We start from the raw sequence: 23,658 nt of genomic DNA, 5'->3' as shown, positions 1-23,658 counted from the left end.
GCAAATAGTCATGTACAGAGCGCAGAAATCAAGGCTTTCACAAAGACTACACTTGTTCAGTGCAGGTCTGTCTATACTCAAATTATGCACTCAATTACAACAGATACTTCTTTGAGCAGGGAGCATTCCTTTCATTTTAATGGAGCTCAGAATTCTGAACTATTGGAATTCAGTAAATCCAACAAAGTCTAAAGGGTTGCAGAAGATGATTACACCACGAAAGAATCTGCAATTATTACTTAAGATCTACTTAAAATGACATATTATTAATTGATGGCATTATAGTTATGGCTATTACACTCAACTTCATTTGGTAATTAACCTGGAAAAAAGAATTAGAGCAACATCCGAAGTAGAAACTTCCAAAATAATAATAAAAGTAGAAGAATTAAAAGGAAAATGGACACTGAATTCCTATGTTTTATGTATTTTATACCTGAACACCTGGTGCAAGTGAATGACTGAAAGAACAATGCACTGTGCCCTTTCACCTCACATTACCAACGGATTTGTTTTGCTAGCTGCCCAAAGCCCGCCTTCAAAAATTCTTCCCACCTAGATTAACTTTCTTGTACAGTTGACCCTTGAACACTCTGGGGATCGGGGTGCCAACTCTGTATGCAGTTAAAAAATCCATGTCTAACTTCTGACTCTCCCCAAACTTTACTAATAGCCTACTGTTGACCAGGAAGCCTTGCCGTTAACATAAAGTCAACACATATTTTGAATGTTATATGTATTGTATACTGTATTCTTACAATAAAGCTAGACCAAAGAAAGTATTACTAAGAGAAATCTTAAGAAAAAAATACATTCGGGGCGCCTGGGTGGCTCAGTGGGTTAAGCCGTTGCCTCCGGCTCAGGTCATTATCCCGGGGTCCTGGGATCGAGCCCCGCACTGGGCTCCTTGCTCAGCGAGGAGCCTGCTTCTCTCGCTGCCTCTGCCTGCCTCTGCCTGCCTGCGTGTACTTTCTCTCTCTCTGGCAAATAAATAAAATCTTAAAAAAAAAAAAAATCATTCGTAAGACTATACCATATTAACTATATTAACTGAAAAAAATCTGCATAGAAGTAGAGCCTGAAGATTGAACCTGTGCCATGCAGGAGACAATGGCGATCTCATTTCTAGCAATTAAGAAAAGTCTATTTCAGAGGCTCGGTCAAGCCCCTTCTTTTACAGTTTAGACTACCAATCCAGTCCTTATGGAGAGCATAACTTGCTTTTGCTCAGTTACACACACTGGTTTATGTACACTTTAAAACATTTACACCATGTCTCATCCAGGGGCTCGAAAACTCAAATATATACTCAAATAGTAGCTAAGTAAACTCAAATAGTAGCCAGGTAAGAAATTTAGTGGGTGAACCAGGTGTACAGTAAGTTGGAATATCATGTAATTACTCAAAGAAGTAGGTTCCCTCCTTTCTTCAAACACACAGCCCTCATGGTAATTCCCACTTGCTGTATAGTTATGAATAAAGGAAAATTTTTCTTAATTCTTTTAAGCCCACTCTAAGAAAAAGAGGATCTTAAACGCAATGACAATCAGCCACTGGTGTGTGACTTGGATGATAGATAATAAGGCACAACAGAGACTAGCAAGCCTATGAGTACACACCCTCTCAATCACTTTGCCAAACTACCTGCATGTGGGCCTAGAGTCGCATCCTCCAACTGTTCAACAGATGCTTGAAATCAAATTTTAGATGAGATTCCCAATTTTAAAAATTTAGTGATGAATTTATGCTTTTTAACACTTTGCAGGCCAACAGCACACAGGCTTAAGAAAACAACAACAAAAAATGTGTACACGTGCCTACTTGTGCATATGTGACACATGGACAACACCAGGCTAGATCTGGCCTCAGCCCTTCCTAAAGGTAGTTAGTATCTCCTTCTTGTTTGCTTTCTCCCCTTAGTACCCACTACAATACTGACTGAATCGAATCAAAATTAAATAATATCCACTTTTTGCTCAACTCTAAAGACTACTTTAGGAGCAATTTATATTAATTTATAAGAAGTGAGCTGGGTTTATGTAACATTCATTAATTCACTAAATTATTACATCCCTGGTCTGTATTCCTACTGTTTCAGGCACTGGGAATATAGTAGGGGGAAAAAAAATTCCTGTCTTGATGGAATTCACACTCATAGGCGTGACAATTAAAAAAAACCTAAATGTGTAAAATGGCTTATATATTCTGTTAGCTGGTGATAAACACTGAGGGAAAAAATTAAGCAGATAAGGGGTACTTAAAATGTAGAAGACCTGGGTGGCCATGGAAAGCTTCCTTAAAAAGGTGACCCTGAGTCACAATCTAAAACCACGGGTAGCTGTGTGGGAGCATTTCAGCTGAGACAACAGCAAGTGGAAAAGCTCTAAAGTAGGAAGGACTAAAATGGACCGTGTCTAAACAAACACAGAGCAGTGTGGCTGTAGCTGAGAAGAGAAGATGAAGCCTGGATAATGGGGAAGTAGACCAAGTAGGGCCTGGAGGTCAAGCTGAGTAAGGAGGGAAGCCTTTCAAGTCTTCCCATATTTATCTAAACCAGTAAAAAGGAAGCAGAGCCGCTTTCATGCCTGCATACTCTCACTGTGGCCATGGACACAGAGGTCACAGCCGAGGTAGTGGGCTCAGCTCCAGGTCACTCCAAGTTTGGAGGGATGCCTGGATTAGCCGACTAGTTCAGGAGTTGGCTCAATTCAAGTCTACACCAGGGATCTTTCTGACCTCTAATGCTGGGAGCCACCCAATGCTTACTATGGCACAGACTCAAATACCTAGCTGGCACACTACCGGGAGTTGAGAAGGAATCAATTTAGGAAACTTGTCTCCTATTAGTGTTTTCTATTGAACACGGATATTAAGACTCCTTAGCAAACTGACCAGCTATAAAATTCAAAGAGCGGTGCTTTAGTAAAGTGTACCAGACGTGGAATTCAAATCTCAAGTTATCATAAAAGATAACTTTTAGGGGCACCTGGGTGGCTCAGTGGGTTAAGCCTCTGGCTTTGGTTCAGGTCGTGATCTCAGGATCCTGGGATTGAGCTCAGCATCTGGCTCTCTGCTGAGTGGGGAGCCTGCTTCCCCCTCCCCCTCTGCCTGCCTCTATGCCTGTGATCTCTGTCAAATAAATAAACAAAATCTTAAAAAAAATTGTTTTAAAGGATACTTTTATTTCATATCTGAAAAATATAAAGAGGGCTAAAACTGTACAAGATTGGGTAGTGCTGGTTTTCTCAAGAGTACTGTGATAAAATGGCATAAACAAGGTATAAAATTAGGATGACAAGCTATTTATCACTTAAAACTCGGACCAAGATTCTATATTGTAAGTGCTTTCCAATCATGTAATAAATCAGAAAAAAAGAAGACTCTTCACAAATGCCTCTAAACTAGCCTTGTTTTTTTTAATCAACTCTATAATTCAAAGAAGTCATGATATAAGAAAACAACAAATCCAATACGATCTAAACAGAGACTATTTCTATATAATGTGTTGATGAAATTATATTTTAAACAGCCCAATATTGCCACCCCTTAGGAAACAGCTAATGAGCCAGGTTGGTATTTCTAGACCTCAGTAGTAATATCATCAAATAGAAGATAAGCATAAACACAACAAAAGAAACAGACAAAAGAAAGGAAATTAAAGGGAGTGAGGATTTAAAAAAAAAAAAGCTACCTAAGGGGCGCCTGGGTGGCTCAGTGGGTTAAGTCGCTGCCTTCGGCTCGGGTCATGATCTCAGGATCCTGGGATCGAGCCCCGCATCGGGCTCTCTGCTCAGTGGGGAGCCTGCTTCCTCCCCTCTCTCTCTCTCTGCCTGCCTCTCTGCCTGCTTGTGATCTCTCTCTGTCAGATAAATAAATAAAATCTTAAAAAAAAAAAAAGCTACCTAATTAACAGAAGAAAAATTAAAATACACCTTATAATGCCGTGTGCGATCAATGATTTTTTGAATTTGGACAACTGGTCAATACATACCAAACACACAGTGAAAAGTTTGACTACCAAGTGGCCAGCTCCCAGAGTTTAGCAGCTGCTATAAAAGATTACGCTATGAAACAATGTGCCTTGATTTTCTAGTATTTCCTATGGCTCTTAACTAGCAACTATGACAAACAATGCTGTTCTTCTGCCACTTGGTGGCAGTACGCACACATTTACAATGTTACTCATTTCCTAGTTTAAACAATCAGTCTTTATTTTCAAAGAATGGTTCAAGAACTTTTTCCTCAAACCCTGAGATGAGGTCTGGAAAATACCTTACAGACTCAAAGAAGCCTTTTTAGTCAGCCCAATATACAAAATAGGTTAGGTTAGACAAAATCCAAACATCATTTACATTATCTGACCTTTGCAGAATCATTATCCTTTGATAATTATTCAATCCAAAAGCACCAAAATAGAAACTTTTTTGCACACCAAAGTTACCTCAATTAACACGCATTCTCAGTATGACTTGAGGAGCATCACTTCATTGTCTACACGGTTTTACTGTCGCCTCAACAGTATCTCTACCACCTCCATTACTGCTTAAAGACTTCCGCTGACACAAAGTTGAAGGAACACTAATACGTCAACTGTAGTTTCCCCACCTTTAATGAAAATTTTCTTCTAGACAAAACCATCTTTTTAAAAGTCCATTTTTTAAAACCTAGAATAACCTTCTTTAATGAAAAAGTAAACTAATCACTAACATCAGTGGGATAAAAAAAATAAAGATTCGTTATTAGGCACCAAAGTTAATATCAAGGACAATTTAAAATTTGAGGATCAATTTTCCTGACCTAGTATTTCTAGCATCATTCTCTGGAGTTATTTTATATGCCAAGAAGACTGTGGTCATGTCCCCAGGTTACCTTGTGCTTAATGCCTTAGTAGCTTTTCAGAAAGGCCTGAATCTGGATCAACAAGAAAGGCGGCAGATCTTACTCTTTCCACCATGTACGCCACCCGTGAGTAAAGGGCCAGACTTCATCCAGGAGGCTGGAACCTCATGAGCAGTCCCTTATTGCTAATCCTTTTTAAAAACCAAGTAATTCTAAGAGGTTTCCATCTTTGTATGTAAAATGAATCCATGTCTACTCTGAAATTTTAATAATAAAAAATTTCATTTAATAATTTAATAATACAAACGTATAAAAAATAAAGGAAAATAGTTACTCTGGCCTTTTCATTATTATGTCTTCAGTCTTTGGAAGCTAGAAGCTTAGACTCTTCAAGCTCTCCTTTATCTCCTGTTTTAGACAGGCCAGACCATACCCAAATAAAGAGGAACTGAAAAGGAAGGCAATCACAACGAAGGGTAACCTTTAAATCACCTACTTGAGGAGCCACTACAGCTTTGTACTCACTTCTTTTCTTTTCTTTTTTAAAGATTTTATTTATTTGACAGAGAGAGAGAGAGAGGGAGAACATGTAGGCTGACTGGCAGGCAGATGGAGAGGGAGAAGCAGACTGTCTGCTGAGCAGGGAGCCTGATGTGGAGCTAAATCCCAAGACCCCTAGGATCATGACCTGAGCTGAAGGCATTGGCTTAACCAACTGAGCCACCCAGGTATCCCTCATTTATTTTCAATAGTAAATAACAAGCAGGAACCTTATTTGGACTTAGGAATAACTGTTTAAGTAGTTGTTCTTTTGTGCTTTCCCCACAGGGCCTCAGTTATCCAGTATTAAATGACATAACAACTTCCCAAATTCCCAGAAAAGATCCTTTTGCACTGTACCTGGCACCTAATTTGCTAACCAAAATAAAGAAAAAAAATGAATGAATGAATGAATCCAGTTGTACCAAAATGCACCTTCAAAATCCCAGAGCAAGAACACCATCGCTGCAGTAAACACACATCTACTCCCATTTCCATCAGATGCAGCCCAGGCTCACTCAGCTGATGGTAAAGGAATGACCTAAGGGAAAGTTCACAAACTTTGTGGGTTTTTTTTTTTTAAGATTTTTTTTATTTATTTGAGAGAGAGATCACAAGTAGGTAGAGAAGCAGGCAGAGTGAGAGGGGAAGCAGGCTCCCTGTGGAGCAGAGAGCCTGCTTCGGGGGCTCGATCCCAGGACCCTGAAACCATGACCCGAGCCGAAGACAGAGGCTTAACCCACTGAGCCACCCAGGTGCCCCAAACTTTGTGTTTTCAAGGCATCTTTACCTCCTCCATCTTCAAGCCTTATTCTGTGTGACCAACACTCAGATACACAATGAAAAGCTATGAAAATTTGGGCAATAAAAAGAATATGAAATTTGGAGTTATAGTCCCAGCATTTCTAATCCTGGCTCCATCGACTCCTAAACTAAGAGGAACCTGGGGATATTCAAAGTTTCTGATCTTTAGTTTCCTCAGTAACAGAATGAGGATTGTAACATGCTGACTTTACAAGATTATTCTGAGGATTAAAATTTTAAAATATCTGTAAGGCATTTCCAGTTTGGTCCAAGTCAGGAACTGAATAAAAGGCAAGTGTTTCTTCTTCTGGTTTATTATGAGGTGCAAGGCTGGCCTACTGGACTCATCAAATACTGAGGGTGTTTACTTGTTCTGTTTCTCCAACAATCTGCTCTACACATGTACACACATTCAATTTCATTATTAAAACAATAAAAAAAGAATATCCAGTATCGACTTCATAAAAAAAAGGAGCCACTATCTTGACTTGACTCTGTCCCAAACTGTAGATACCAACTTCTTCCCATATTTAATTCTAAATCAGATGGCTAAGTTTTATTAGTAAATGAAGATAAAATAATCAGAAGTTTAGTGAGCTTCAATAGGAATAAGAACAAACACTTTGGCAGAAGGAGTCCTAAATCTTGCTTGCATTTGCTCATCCTATTTGAGGATAAAGTTATTAATTAAACAGCTTCACCATGCATCTCAGCTTGGATTGAGAGGACTTTAAGAAAGAGACCTCTAAACTTTCTTCTAGCATAGAAATTAACCGCAGTTATATTTCGCTCCTCTTATGCATTATGTTAAGTTTTCCTTTATCTCATAAACTCTAAAATACCAGTCATCTCTTTCAACCCAACACTCAAGCCTGAATTTTCATTCCTTCTCACACTTCAGTTTGGGGCCTTTCTGCACAATCCAAAAAAATCTTTCATCTTCCCCTGCAAGCAGCCTTTGTCCACGAAATAGTTAATGCAGTCTCAAAGAAGTTTCAAAGACAAGAAAATTCCAGCAACCAAATGAAAAAACAAATAGCTAAAGTCCATAATTATATACCCCAAATGCTGAAATTCATAAGATACTGCAGCAAATACTAAATATGAAGATCACTTTGTTATACTTTAATTCTGTGAATCCAACTTCCAGGTTAGTTCTGTAGTGTGTGAGGACAGACTGAGTACCAACTCAGTGTTGCCATTTTTCTTAACCTGAATAAGCACAGGGTCAAGGTGGAGAGCTTTATAATCACTTTATAATCACTCCATGGTTCAATTCAGGTATTTATTTTAGCCTTCTCCTTTTCAAAAGTACTTGGGGGGGGTCACATGTTTATAAAACTACATTTTCCACCAAAAAGAGAGCTATTTTTTGGATGAGCTAATGCACCACAGAAATACTTAAGGGAATATCATGTAGGCCGTCCCCCATCCCGGCAAACTATGGATTATTTCCTTTCATGACATCAGAGATCTAGCCAGATGATCTTTACTAAATATGCCACAGTTCACTATATTTCTCCCCTTCAATAGAGACAAAGCCCCTATTTTTCACTTTGTACTTGGAAACCAACCCAATAAAAGAAACCACCCTTTAACTTGTATATTAATAATCACTTGCAAAATCATGTGATAGCTACAATTAACTACCCATTAGAAAAACAATAATCTTACCTTTTTTCATTTCCATATGACTTCTGTGCAACTTTTGCATGAAGAATAAGTACTGTTTGATCCCCTCGCTCTTTTAAGTAATTTCGCATAGCTTCCCTAAAATAAAATATAAATATTACTATTACAGGGGTAAGATTTAGAATATTACTATGCTCTGTGATGAAAAGAATGATTAAATATATTTTTAAATAAGCAAATATAAAAATGAAAACAAAAAAGCAGAACAAATCCAATAACTAAATTTAAAGAATATTATACAATGGGACCATAAATACTGTTCATTTTCGACTCCATATTTTAACCTTTAAAAGAAGAAACTGTCAAAAAAAAAGAAGAAGAAGAAGAAGAAGAAACTGTTCCTCATTCCTGGAATTTATGATATAACTGAATTAAATCACAATTACAACTTCTAAAGAATAACTAGAATCATTATATACATTGTTTACTTTACTTTCAACTGTCTGTAAAATGACATGCAACACTTTTATATTTAATAATCTAATTCCCACCACCACCAGTGCCATCTCCCCACCTACTAGGATCAGTACTTTGCAATGAATACAAGGCCTGAAAACCTGCTGGCTGTGAGGCAGGGCTGGTAACACTGAGATCCAATAGCTTGAGAATTAATCCCTACTGCTGACAAGGAGCTTAAAAGTCCAGTGAAGACAAGAGCTTGGAAAACAAATTGTAATAAAATACATGACTCAGTCGTAGGAACAAAAAGCACCACTAAGGGAATATTTGTGTCAAGGAGGGGAAGGGTGACAAAGAACTACAGTTAACTCTTGAATGATGTGAAAGGTGGGAGAGCCAGCACCCTGCACAGTCAGAAATGTGCATGTAATTTTTGACTTCCCCCAAACTTAACTATTAAGAGCCTACTGAGGACTAGAAGCCTTCCCAATACCATAATCAATTAGCATATATTTTGTATATGTATTATATACTGGATTCTTATAATACAGTAAGCTAGAGAAAAGAAAATATTATTAAAATCATAAGGAAAATCCTGTACTGTACTCCATTTATCAGAAAAAAAAATCCACATATTAAGTGGAACCATGCAGTTCAAACCCATGTTGTTGGGCAAGGGTTAACTATATACGCTAGGAAAAATTTCTTAAAAGAGTTAAATTCAAAAGGAAGAGGAGCAGACACAGGAAGTGGGAAGAGGAAAGAAGAAGGCATTCCAGTATCTGGGAGTGGTACATATAAAAACACCAGAGACCCTACACATTCCGGTACATGGAGATTTAGGCTGAGGAATAAGGTAGACGCAACAACAAAACAGCAGCCAATATTTCTCGAGTATTTACTTCATGCCAGAACTAAGCATCTGATGTGCACTGCTTCATTTAATCCTCATAAACCAGAAAGGTAAGAAGATTCTTAAAACCACTGTGAATGTCTTGCCCAGTGTGTAGCAGTTCATGGCAGCTGGGAACTGAAACAATTCTTTAAAATTCAAAAGTGTGCCATGCCAGTGAGGAAAGGGGACACAACTGGTAGAGTCCAGGTGTGAAAGGCTTATCAAACCCCTTGAAAATGTGACATTTGTAAACTTACATACTAATTCCAAAAGTTTAAGTTAATTCAAATATCACTCTGTGATAGATGATAATAAAAGTGGTAGCAAGTAATAAAATTTTTAAGAGACCTGGGGTGGGGGAATTAAATGTAAGTAAATAAATAAATAAATAAAATCCTTCTCTTTGAGAATTGGGAAAAGATCATCATTTAATTTTATCCAAACCCCCTTCTAGAAAAACACAGCGCTACAGAATCTGGATTTTCAATCTAGACAAAAAGGCAATGAGAGATCTTTAGGCTTTTAAAACATTCAATTAATTTCCCTTTTAGTGGTGGAATAGAGAAAGGATTAGAAAGCACTGAGACAAAACAAACTTGAAAAAAAGGCTGACACACTGAAAAGGAGGTAATAGAAGATAGTAGGAAGGAAGATGGAAAGACTTGCTAACTGTATCTTTTGTTCTGGGAGAAGTGGGTGTAGATTAAGATTCTGTTTGATAAATGGGAATTCTGAAGTGTCCCTGGCTCTACGTATTCAATAGGGTGTTAGAAATTCCCATCTGTAGTTCCCGAGACAAATCTGGGGAGCAAGAGTGGGGCCTGCTGATATGTAGTTCACACATGAAGCCACCACAGTGAATACAATCTCCCAGAAAGAAAGTACAGCGACAGGAGAGTCAAGAAGAAAATGTATAAAAGGAAACAGTGAAGAACCAGTAAAGGGTAGAAATGCTATGGAAGGGGACAACCTTGAAAGAGGGTAAGAATCAAAAGGTAAGATGCTGCAGAGGTCAAGGTTACTTTATTTTTAGCAAGAAGTCTAACAGATGCCAGCTAACAGGAAGCCTTAATTTGTAAAATGAAAAGTCACCGTAACATCTTAATGGTAAGAAGAGAGCCATAATTATCTGGCAACACCCTCAAAGAAATGGCACAAAGCAGCCAACTATGGACAAGTAAAATGACAGAAGATCAGCATCAAAGGACCAGCCGTGGTGGAATCCATAAATGATGGTGCCAATTCCCACCAGCATCCAAAGCTGGGAATACAGACAGTATATTCTCAAAACTGCTGAGTACTGGATAAGAGGTACAGCCTGGAAAGGATAATGATGATAAAGTATTTGAGGTGTTGTCAGTAACTAATCATAGAGTTCAGCATGGAGAAGAAACCAAGATCAAAGTCAGAAGGCGAGTATCTTGACAAAACTGGAGAAGTCCAGTTCTTGGCATAGAAACTTGAGAAGTTGCTATGTACTTGGAAAGAAAAATTTTAAGTAGCAATTTTAAGTATATTTCACTCCACTATAATCTATTTACATCTATAATCTCTATTATATCATTCAGCAATTACTTGGCATGTTTGTCTTTCCGAACAGAACACAAATTCTCTAAGACACACTATTAGGCATACTTTAGAACTGGGAGAGAAGTTAAACACCCAGAATTCAAACTTAGGTAGTCCAACTCTCAAGGACAAAATTATACTGTCAGATACTTTGCAACAGTTAAAAGCACAGCTTTGCTGTGAAACATACACGCACAAAAGTCTGAGTCTTAAATCTTGCCCTTTACCAAGCCTGACTTTCCTTGCCTGTAAAATAGATGTGTACATATATATTTAAACTAAGTTATTAGCCCAACTAACTTATATCAAGTGTCAGTAAACTCTTCTATTACTACTATTATCCTCTGAGAAGAGGGTAAGGAGTAGGAGGGCAAGGTGTGGCAGCACTTCCACTGAAGTTTGAGAGCAAACTTGAAAAGGGCCTGGAGGTAAAGGATCAGGCATGTCACCTGACCTACAAGGCGCCCTGTCTGTGGACCTGACAGGGAAACCTTACATTTACCCATCTTTCCCCCATTAAAGATTTACAGAGAACCTATATCCCAGCACTGGCCATCATGCTAGCTGCTCATACTGGAAGTAGCTGTGTATAATTACGATTGTTGACAAAAGATTTCAGGATCTCAAGTTGTTTATGTGAGTGAAAGATGGCAGTTCCAGTTTTAATCTTCTCCCTTCATATTTATAATATGAATTCTTGAAAAAGCAACAAGAACCTTCAGATAACCATTAGTAATAGATGTCTTGTGACTAATTTGCCAAATAGCTTCTTTCAGCAAGGAAAAAAAGCCCTCTGCTTCCTTAATAGAATATCAAACCCACTTTTCTGGTAATTAAAGCTTGATCCTTTCATCCAGCATTCTTTTTTTTTTTTTTTTTTAAGATTTTATTTATTTATTTGACAGAGAGAGATCACAAGTAGACAAAGAGGCAGGCAGAGAGGGAGAGAGGGAAGCAGGCTCCCCGCCGAGCAAAGAGCCCGATGCAGGACTCGATCCCAGGACCCTGAGATCATGACCCGAGCCGAAGGCAGCGGCTCAACCCACTGAGCCACCCAGGCACCCTCATCCAGCATTCTCAAGGAGTCATAACAAACAAAGCCGACATATTCCAAAGAAACACAATTAAATAATAAGGCCCAGAGAATGCCAGTCCAGTCCATGTGCCTTTCATCCAAACAGAGTAGGGTTTCACCAACAGGAGGGGATTTCGGTTTCAGCACCGCTGATAACCTGGGCAAAACAATCCTTTGCTACAAGGAGACTCTTCAATGCACCGGGAGGAGTTCAGCAACATTTCTAGCTTCTACCCATCTGAAGCCAGCAGCACCCTTCCTCAAACTATGAAAACCAAAACTGTCTCCAGATACTGGCAAATGTGAGGGGGCTGCAAAGGGGAGGTCACCTGGGTTGAAAACCACTTGTTTAGAGAAAGTCAAAAGTATTCCAATAAAATGGCAAAATCATCCACTGTCTTTTTAAAAAAGAATAAGGGAAATTTTATCATTGGAAAACATAGTCTAGGTATTGTAAGAATCTTACTAATAAAATTACTATTCTGTATTACTGAATTGTTAAAAAAGAATGACAAAGTTAAAACTCATAATTTCTTGGAAGAGTCACTATTCTAATGAGTTTGTATTCTTTGTTAATTTCATTTAATGATTCCTTAGAACACAAAATATTCATTCTGAATAAAAACCAATTAAAAATTATTTGAAGAACACTGGGTAGAACTACTTTTCAGAGTCTGCTTACTCAAAACACAGAAGCTTAATGTTTAGAAAAGCAGGAAATTTTGTTTTTATCACTATCTTTACTAACATGAAATCATGGCAAGTGCCATGCTAGGTTAGTATGTTCAAACTGCTTGTCATTGTATTTGTCCCTTTTTGGCTGTGTTTTCCTTTATAAATTTGAAACTTTTTTTTTTTTTAAATAAAGTTGTATTTTTTGTTTTGTTTTGTTTTTTGTTTTTTTCTTTTTGGACAGAGAGAGAGAGAGATCACAAGTAGGCAGAGAGGCAGGCAGAGAGAGAGGAGGAAGCAGAATCCCTGCTGAGCAGAGAGCACGATGTGGGGCTTGATCCCAGGACCCTGCGATCATGACCTGAACCCAAGGCAGAAACTTAAACCACTGAGCCACCCAGGCGCCCCAAATTTGAAACTTTTTATACTGCAAACAAAATTCATTTTTTAAAAATGTCCTTATGGTGCTAATTCCCATTCTTCTATAAAAGCCCCTTACTCTACACTCATTTACCTCCATGTTTGCGCCAAGGGACTAATATGTAATTTACACTGTGTGTGTCTGTGTGTGCGTGTTGGTGGGATGGACATATGAATTGGGAGCAATCACAGCTACAGCCCCAACTACTCTAGGAGGGAAGTGACCCACAAGGTAGGGAAGTCTAGTCATCTTACCAACAGGCTCAGTCCCCATATTTCTCAAATTAGATATCTGTCACTTCTAAAATCCAAATAATAGAAGTTCCAACATGAACTATCTTATAGAAAAGAAACCCATTTATACAAGAGCCACAAACATTTTAGAGAGCTGAAGAGCACACTTTGGGAAACACTACTATAGACCAAGGTTTAGAAAACCATGCCAGCAGCCTGTTTCCATAATCCCTAGGAACTAAAAATGCCTTTTATATTTTTAAAGGATTGTGAAAAAGAAAAGGAGACTAATGTCATATGGACCTCAGATCCTAAAATACATGCACTACTTGGCTCTTTACAGAAAGCATTTGCTGACCCCTACATAGGCAATAAAAAACAAAAAGATAATTTTAAAAGAAAAGTTGTAAAACAGAATGAATAATGACATTCTGATTTGTTTAACCAATTAAGTATATCACATGGTTGACATTTAATACAATTATTTTAAAAAACTCTTCCTTGAGGGCGCCTGGGTGGCTCAGTGGGTTAAGCCACTGCCTTCGGCTCAGGTCATGATCTCAGGGTCCTGGGATCGAGGCCCGCATCGGGCTCTCTGCTCAGCAGGGAGCCTGCTTCCCTCTCTCTCTCTCTCTCTGCCTGCCTCTCCATCTACTTGTGATCTCTGTCAAATAAATAAATAAAATCTTTAAAAAAAAAAAAACAAAAAAACTCTTCCTTGAAACTGGACTTGGGGATACTTGATAGCCTGGAATCCTCAACTGGACTCTTCTCACCTCTCCTCTGGACTGTGGCCAGCAGGTGACCAGACTCATGCCTCCAGCCCGCAGGCCCCAACCCCCACTCACAGAGCTGCCCCATTTCTGTCAGATTCCCCAGGTAGTCCGTCACGTCATCACAGACACCACTTTTCAAAGCGAGCTCCACAACAGTTACAATTTGCAATGGAGAGTGCTCTACTCAAAGAAGTTTTAGAGCAACTTGTTCACATAAAGTTAAAACCAATTCTTTCACTGCAGGCTATATTCAGTCTTAAATCTTCAAGAGAGGGTACCTGTAATACAGTACTGATCCAACTATCAAACCAGATCAAAATCTCTCGTTTTTCCCTCAAGTGCCAGTTTTGAAAATGACTATCTAGGGATAGGGCTAACAGTCTGTTCTCATAATACTAAGGAAACATTAAGGATGCTACACTAGGTTTCTGTATCTATTGGTGACCAAGGCCAAACAACAGTATAGGTCATGTTCATAGGAGAACGCTGGCAAATCTCATTCCATTCCATCCTGTAATAAAAAGAAAATGAACAACCCATACGTAATTCTATGAAATTCTATGAAAGTTGATACAGAGATAAACTGCTTTAAGTCCTGTCTCACAGCTATGAGACAAATCCTTTCATAAACTCCTGTTGTTTTTATTCCCCCTCCCAAATAGACAAAGCTATTACATTGTAAGGACTGGGTCATCATCACTAATAGAACAATACTTCTGTGTCCTATTATTTTAAAGTGTCTGTTTATTTAAGTTTATTTTGGAAACACTACTTAAGGCTTTTCCCGTGTAGAGAAAAATCAGACTTGAGGATTTGGATAACATGTAACAGTAGGGCGTACTGAAATTCAAAGGTAGGTCATCATCTTAGTTCTCACATATCTAGGCCTGGTTGATCTAAACTTGGCTCCTCAAATCCTAAGGACCACGTGGACCCTTCCTATTCCAGCTCATTTTCTTTTTCCCCCAAGATGCCCTACAAACACATGACTGGCCTAAGTAAAGTTGGATACTAGTTGCAACCACTTTTATATGAATTATTTACCACTTATAAACTAATTATCTGACTCAAAACTATATAGTGCAAAGGTCACACATTACTATCAATGTATATTTAACTTTATGGTTTTATTTTACTATAAGCCTATATCTGTTTCATTTTGACTTAGTTTATATGGTGTTTGCTACTCATGACTGTCTTATGAAAAAGTAAACAGAAAACCCATAACTGGATTAAAACATGAATACTGTATTCTGTAATATAAAATGTAAAGTAACCTCTGATTTCTAGAAAAGAACCAAAGCAGACATTATTCGGAGCTAAGTCAATAAAACAGAATGGATGATTCTCTTGTCACAAACTGAAGAGGATGGATCATAAAGAGTCATAGTAAATAGCAACTTAAGCTATAAGCCAGGGCAGACAAGGAGAATACATTGCTTTAAGAGTTTCTCATTAGGCACTGGTGAACTGCTTCTCAAAACTGCATGCTATGGACAAGAAAGAAGACATTCACAAAGAAGAAAATAGGGTCTCACTGAAAGACAAAAGAATCCCAAAATTAATACACAAATATTTACAAAATATATATAACCTGTGTTGAAGTAAACAACACATTCGGAGGTTAAATCTTAACTGTGCTCTTAAGAAGTTATGCCTTATTCTGAGACAACCCGAAAATAAGCCAAGGAAGAGCCTGGCAACTATGTTTTTCTATAGTTTGACCAGGAGAGTATTGGAGGTATGTATAAGTACAGTGAGAAGAGAGGTATGGTAGTGAGAGCAAGGAGGATTGGGCTTCAGAAAAAAAACCTTATGAAGGAAACCCCAACAGTATATGAATTCAAGCAAATGCATGAGTTAGTGGATACCAATCTGCAGTATCGCAGAGGGGAAGAAAGTTAAGAGCACATGCCTTTGAAGGCTGTCTTTAAGCACATTTAAAATTCCAGCTCTAACCTTCTGATTATTGACAACACGGTAAAGTCTCTTGGTACAATGGCATCTTAAGTTGAATAACATCTATGTTTTCTAAAAGCATGTGTTACAGGGCCACTCCAAGTCATAATGGCAGAGCTCAGACACACTCTCACATAAGGCACGGGTACGCTCACTATAATCTATTCAGCATTCCTGGAGAATGACACCTAGTTGCACTGCAACTAGTATTTTCACTGATGACCCCAGGTTCTAAATGACAAAATGAGAAGCCTCCACAATAAAAGAACAACTGTTTCTATACATCAATATAAGGTCTGGTTATTCTGTTTTGTGTTTGAATCCACAGTTATACCCGTGAGCCTCATGAAGGGGATTATTTAAAAGAGAGTAGGATGCCCTTGTAAGTTAGCACTCAATTGCTTCTATATATGTGTTTCTGAAAGAAAGTCATATTCAGGGGCGCCTGGGTGGCTCAGTGGGTTAAAGCCTCTGCCTTCGGCTCAGGGTCATGATCCCAGGGTCCTAGGATCGAGCCCCGCATCGGGCTCTCTGCTCAGCGGGGAGCCTGCTTCCTCCTCTCTCTCTCTGCCTGTCTCTCTACCTACTTGTGATCTCTGTCAAATGAATAAATAAAAAAATCTTAAAAAAAATGTCATATTCAAAAGAAAAAAAAGTGAACTGATAATAATGCTGAGTAGTACATGGTTAATTATCCTTATCAAAAATTTACATTTTGTGTAGGTAGAACTATGTTCTAAGCACTACCCAAAACACTGTCCTTTAAATAAAAAGATAATTTTTAAATATTGCTTGATGTGAAAGATGAGGGTAAGGACAGAATAGGGGAGTTCTAAAGATTTTTTTTTTAAGGGACCCTCTCTGAATTAGTTCCCTACCTACCCACATCACAATTAAAAGAGATATAAAATTCCTTTAAAAACATTTAAAAATTTTTTTATTTGAGAGAGAGCAGGAGAGAGAAAGAATGAGGCAGGGGAGGGGTAGAGGGAGAGGAAGAAGCAGGCTCCCCACTGAGCATGGAACCTGACTCAGGGCTCCATCCCAGGATCCTGGGACCATGACCTGAGCAGAAGGCAGATGCTTAAACCAACTGAGCCATCCAGGTGCCCCTAAAAACATTTTTAATAGAATAAAGGACACTAAAGTTTACCTAACAGCGAAAACTCTTTAAAGGAAAAATGGGAAAATATGATTAAAGGAACCAGAGGAAACCTATATTTGCTATACTATCAAAAGGGAAAACTTCCGGCTTCATTTTTAACTTTGGGCTTAAAATTAAATTTTTATTACAGAATTAGACATTGATTTTACATTCCAATTTTCTGTTTGATACAAAATGTTTTACTAAATTTGCTTTATATTAGCTTGGATAATAAAGAATAAGGGGGGCCTGGGTGGCTCAGTCAGTTAAACGTCTGATTCTTGATTTCAGCTCAGGTCATGATCTCAGATTGAGCCCTGTGTTGGGCTCTGTGCTGGCCATTCAGCCTGCTTAAGATTCTCCCTCTCCTTGGGGCACCTGGGTGGCTCAGTGGGTTAAAGCCTCTGCCTTCAGTTCAGGTCATGATCCCAGTGTCCTGGGATTGAGCCCCGCATCGGGCTCTCTGCTCAGCGGGGAGCCTGCTTCCCACTCTCTCTCTGCCTGCCACTCTTGTAATCTCTCTCTGTCAAATAAATAAATTAATTAATTAATTTAAAAAAAAGATTCTCCCTCTCCCTGTGCCCTCTGCCCCTCTCTCTCTCCCTTTCTAAAAAAATAAAAATAAAATAATTTTTTAAAAAGATAGTAAAGGATTACAATCTGTAAGTTCATTCTCTCTTCTTAAAAAAGATTTAAAAAGAAAAGCTTAACTGAATTCTCCCCCTAGAAGATACACTAATTCCTTTTAAGGCATTTTTAAAGGACAAAGCTAATAAAATCTTTTACAACTTTACTGAAATTTAATTGAAACAAAAAACGTATTCATTTTCAAGTATATAGTTGGATAAGTTTTGGCATATGGATAAACCATCAACCACAATCCAGATGAAGATAGTCATCATTCCCAAGTTTCTCTTTTGCCTCTTTGTAATCCCACCTCTTACCCCTCCCTGTCCCCAGGAAACCAATGGTCTGGCTTTGCCATTATTATAGATTAGTTTCCATTTCCTAGAATTTTATACAAGTGGAATCATATAGTAAATATCCTTTTTTTTTTTCGGACTTCTTTTGAAAACTGACCATAATTAGAAGATTTATCTATGTTGTTGCATATCCCAACAGTTCATTCCTTTTACTGCTGAACAGAAATCCATTGTAGTATATGCTACAATTTGTTGATCCACTCACTTACTGGTGGATGTTTGGATTATGCCTGTTTGGCTATTGTAACCAACAATATCATAAACATCTGTGTTCAAGTCTTTGTATTCACATTATGTCTTAATTTTTCCTGACTAAATATGTAAAAATGGAATGGCTGGGCCATTCAGTAGGAATATACTTAACTTTTTAAGAAAGTGTCAGGTTATTTTCCAAAGTTGTTGTACTACTTTACATACCCACCACTAGGGTATAAGAGCGTTAGCTGTTCTAACACCTATCTCTTCATGGTCTTTTAAGGTTTTATTTTTTGTTTTTTTTTTTAAAGACTTTATTTAGTTATTTATTTGACAGAGAGGGGGAGAGACTACAAGCAGGGGGAGCAGCAGAAAAAGGGAGAAGCAGGCTCCCACTGAGCAGAGAGCTCGATCCTGGCTCAATCCCAGGACCCTGGGATCATGACCTGAGCCAAAGGCAGACACTTAACCCACTGAGCCAGCCAGGTGCCCTGCCCTTTCATTGTGGTCTTACTCTGCATTTCTTCAGCTGTTATTTGCCATATATATATATACACTGTCTGGAGTATCTGCTCAAATCATCTTCCCATTTAAAAAAGAGGTTATTTCCTTATTATTGACTTTTTGGAGTTCTTTTCATAATCTGGGTACAAATGCTTTATTCTTAATTTGATGAAGTAAAATTTATCCATTTCTTTCTTTCAGAGATAGTGCTTTTGGTGTTATTTCTAAGAAATCTTTGTCTAACCCAACATCACAAAGATATTCTCCTATATTTTCTTCTAAAAGCTGTATAATTTGAAGTTTTATATTTAGGTATAATTTTAGCTAATTTTTATATATGGTTCTAGACACGGATCATAGTTAGTTTCTGTTTGTGTGTATGTAAATGGTAGGGACGTATGGATATCCAATTGTTCCAGAATCCTTTGTTAAAAACCCTTCAACTAAATTGCTTTTGCACCTTCACTGAAGACTATACATCACAAGAACTGCTTCTAGCTACAATCTGTTACAGTGATCTACCTTGGCTATCTTTCTATCAATACCATCCTTGATTACTGTATATAGCTTTCTACTAATTTTTGAAAACAAGTAGTCTAAGTTCTTACTGATCTTTTTCAAGGTTGTTTTGGGTAGTCTGGTTGTTTGCATTTACATATAAATTTTAGAAACAGCTTGTCAACTGCTACAAAAAGTCCACTGGGATTTGGCTGGTATTATGTTGAATCCATAAGAAGTGGGAAGAAGTGACATCTTACCAATATTGAGTATTCTGTTCCCAGAACATTTATTTAGGACTTCAAGTTCTCTCAACAACATTTTAAGGTTTTAAAGTATACAGTTTTTGTATGTCTTATGTCATATTTTCCCATAAAAATTACTTATTTTTGATGCTATTAAATATAGCATTTTTATTAAATTCTAATTTTCCATTGTTCATATTAAAAATACAATTCATTTTTATATGTTGATCTACCTTGGTAAAACTCACCTATTAGTTTTAGCAGCTTTTTAAAATAGATTCCATAGGATTTTCCATATAGATGATCATGATGTCTGCAAATAAAGACAGTTTTACTTCTTTCTTTCCAATCTGGATGCCTTTCTTCTCTTTCCTGGACTTACTGTACTAACTAAAACCTCATTTACAATGTTAAATGGAAGTGGTAAAAAGAGACAACCTTACATTGTTCCTGATCTTGAGGGAAAACATTCAGTCTTTCACAATTAAGTATCGTGTTAAATTTATTTTTTTCACAGGTATACATTTTCAGAATGAGGAAATACTTCTATTCCTACTTTGATGAGAATTTTGATCACGAATGAGTGTTAAAAGTTTTTCCAAACGTCTTGAGATGACCATATGATTTTTCTTTTTGTTCCATTAATATACAGAATTACACTGATTTCCATTTCTAAGATAAAGCCATATTGTCATTTTCATTGTAAATATAAGACTTTTTGCATCTGTGTTCATAAGCAATACTGGTTTATAGTTTTATTTTCTTAAAATGTCTCTGCCCTGCTTTTAACAGGACAACTCTGTCCTCACAGAATGAACTGGAAAGAATATCCTGCTCTCCAATTTCCTGGAAGAGTATATAAAGAACTGGCATGATTTATTTCTCAAATGTCTGGTAGAATTCAAAAGTAAATTCATCTGAGCCTATAGTTTTCTTTGTGGGAAGGTTTGTAATTACAAATTTGATTTCTTTAGTTAATAGAGCTATTTAGGTTATCTGTTTCTTCTTGAGTAAACTTCAGTAGTTTGCTAGTTTCAAGGAATTTGTGCATTTCTTCAAAAGTTGTTGAATTTATCGGCAGAAACTTATTTATAATATTTGTTATCTCCTTTCTAGATTTTTATGTCTAAAAAGGTCTTTATTCTGTCTTGCCTGGGGATAAAATTCTAGGTTGCTGCATTTTTTTCCCCTCTGAGTACTTTAAAGCTCTTGCTTCATTGTCCTTTCCCTAGCAAGGGAGAAATTCCTTTATATGTATCTTTTTTCTCTGTTGTTTTTAACATTTTCTTTATCACTAACTTTAAGCAATTTGATTACAATATGTTCCAGTGTAGTTTTTTCACTTGGGTTTACTGAATTCTCAGAACTATGGTTTTAACAGTTTTCACCAAACTAAGGAAAATTTCAGCTGTTATTTCTTCATCTCTCCTTTTAGTCATACCTCCCCCTTCGATGACTCCAATTACTTGGATGTTAGCCACTTGAACATAAACCACAGCTCACTTACGATGTTATTTTACCCCCAGACCTTTTCTTTATGTTCACTTTGGCTAGTTTCTATTGGTATGTCTTCAAGTTCATTAGTTTTTCTTTCACCAACATGTACCTGTAATAATCCCCACCAAGTGTATTTCATCTTAAATATTTAATTTTCATCTCTAGAAATCTGATTTAGATACCTTTTTAATCTTCCATATCCTCTATTTAACTTGTTCAATCTTTCCTGTAGCTCAGAGATCACAATACAATTTATAAACCAAATCTGATGCACCCCTCTTTGTGACAGAAAACTGTACTCCAGTGTACACACATGTCCAATGGTTTACATGTGGTCTATGGCTGCTTTCTTACAAGAGTTGAGTAGTTACAGCAGAGGCTACATGGACCACAAAAACTAAAATATTTACCATCTTATCATTTAACGAAAAAAACCAGGCAAACTCCTGATGTTAGCATACTGAACATACAGAAGACAAATATAATAACTGCTATAATGTCTTTGATTCCCATCATGTATGTCACTCCTGGCTTGGTTTTAATTGAGTTTTCTCCTCATATAGATATTTTCCTACTTTTTGTATGACTGGTGTATTTTGATTAGATGTCAAGACTCAATAAATCTTACTTCTGAGTATTTGATATTTTTCTATTCTTAGAAATATTATTGAGCTTTATTCTGGTATACATTCAAGTTACTTGGAAAAAATCCGATCCTTTCAATCTTGTTTTTAAGGTTTCTTAGGTAAAATGCTCTGGTGAGCAGCATTTAATGTTGGCCAAATTTTGCACCACTATTGAAGGGAAACTCTTCTGTGTAGTAGTACTCTAGTAGATGCATCATGAAGTGTAATATTTTTCCACTTTAGCTGCTGGGAAAAGGCAGTTTGTAGTATGAGCTTCAGGAATTTTTTCCTCTAACTCTTCAACTTGATTTTTTTTTTTTAAAGATTTTATTTATTTATTATACAGACAGAAATCACAGGTAGGCAGAGGGGCAGGCAGAGAGAGAGAAGCAGGCTCCCTGCTGAGCAGAGAGCCCGATGCCGGGCTTGATCCCAGGACCCTGGGATCACGACCTGGGCGGAAAGCAGAGGTTCTAACCCACACTAAGCCACCCAGGTGCCCCTTCAACTTGATTTTTATTTTCCAGCCTTAGGCAGTTTCCCAACACACGTGTGCTGATCAATACTCAGCTGAAGATGAGAGGGGACCTTCTGCAGATCTCTGGATCTCTTTCCTCTCCAGCTCTCTGCCCTGGGAACTCTAGCCACCTTGAATCCTCCTCCCTATGTAATGTTCTAGAAAGTCTCTAGGTACTAGGCTGGAGCAACCGTGGAGCTCAACTCACTTGTTTCCTGTCTCTCAAGGATCACTGTCCTTTCTTGCCTGCCATCTAGGATTTTGAAAATCGTTGTTTTTTTATTTTGTCCAGGTCTTTAGCAGTTTCAGTTTGGAGAGTAATTCCAGTCCCTGTTGTTCCATCTTAGCCAAAAGCAGATGACTTAAAAGCTTACTAAAATTTTCCAAACAGGGAAAATTACTTAAAAATCATGATAAAGTAGACAGGACCTAATTATATTACTATATATACTTGAAGAAAGGAAAGGACAATCTCCTTATGATATTTATTATCATCACTCTGTTTGCTGTTTTTATAGAGGTGTCCATTAAAAGCAAGTGATTTATTCATCAAAATATATTTTATGGTTAGGAGTCATTCTGGAATCAATCTAATTCTACTAGTAATAAAATAAAAATATCTACTATTAAATTGTAACTATCAAAACATCTGCACATGTGAATTAAGTTAATTCTGCTTAGAATTTCTTCAAGATATATACAAACATGTATTTAACGTCTCTAGAAATTCTTTAAAATTTAAGTAATTTCAGACTTATAGGAAAAGTGGCAAAAATAGTACAAAGAATTCCTAGTCCCCTTTCCTCCATACTCGCTGAACATCAATATTTTACCATATTTATGGGTTTTTTTTTTAAGGTTTTATTTATTTGACAGAGAGAGACACAGTGAGAGAGGAAACACAAGCAGGAGGAGTGAGAGAGGGAGAAGCAGGCTTTCCACTGAGCAGGGAGCCTGATGCGGGGCTCGATCCCAGCACTCTGGCATCATGACCTGAGCTGAAGGCAGACGCTTAAGGACTGGGCCACCCAGGCGCCCCCATATTTATGTTTTTAAGCCATTAAGAACTCATTGTAGACATAAAGCTCTTATACCCAGAATACTTCAGTGTTAATTTCCTAAAATGAAAGACATGCTTTAAATAAGCATAATGCAATGATCACTGATACAAATACTTGTGTATATGGATTTTATTCAAATGTCGCCAACTGTCCCACAATTGTCCTTTATGTAGGGAATGGGAGGCAGTGTTGAGAAACTAATGCTCTCAGAACAAATAAGGATAGCCCCGGTTTTTGTAAATTAAGTTGAGCTGGAATACAATCATACCATTCACTTATGTATTGATTATCTATGGCTGATTTGGGGATATAAAAACTGAGATGAGAAGTCACAACAACCTCAGTATGGACTAAAAAGTCTAATATGTTTATTATTTGGCCCATTATGGAAAATATTTGCTAACTCCAGCTTTAAAAAAAAAAGAAAAATACTTCTTCCTGGTGACCCAGAATTTAATTGAATTTAGTTGTCATGTCTTTTTGGTCTTCATTAATCTGCTAATCCTCAGTCTTT

General features: G+C 37.4%; 1 protein-coding gene across 4 annotated transcripts in view; it reads right to left on the bottom strand.

Annotated features, from left to right (window-relative positions):
* Positions 1–23,658, bottom strand: part of RBPJ (recombination signal binding protein for immunoglobulin kappa J region) — a 108,393-nt gene that overhangs the window by 18,975 nt on the left and 65,760 nt on the right. For all 4 annotated transcript variants that reach the window (XM_047719049.1, XM_047719051.1, XM_047719050.1 and 1 more), the window contains one exon: positions 7,858–7,953. In XM_047719049.1, the coding sequence (XP_047575005.1) occupies positions 7,858–7,946 (89 nt within the window). In that variant the 5' untranslated portion in view covers positions 7,947–7,953. The remainder of the gene's footprint in view (positions 1–7,857; positions 7,954–23,658) is intronic.

This window comes from Lutra lutra, chromosome 2, assembly GCF_902655055.1.
Source record: "Lutra lutra chromosome 2, mLutLut1.2, whole genome shotgun sequence".
Classification (NCBI taxonomy): domain Eukaryota; kingdom Metazoa; phylum Chordata; class Mammalia; order Carnivora; family Mustelidae; genus Lutra; species Lutra lutra.
The sequence above is the reverse complement of the archived record's forward strand: the minus strand, read 5'-3'. Positions and strand labels throughout refer to the sequence as shown.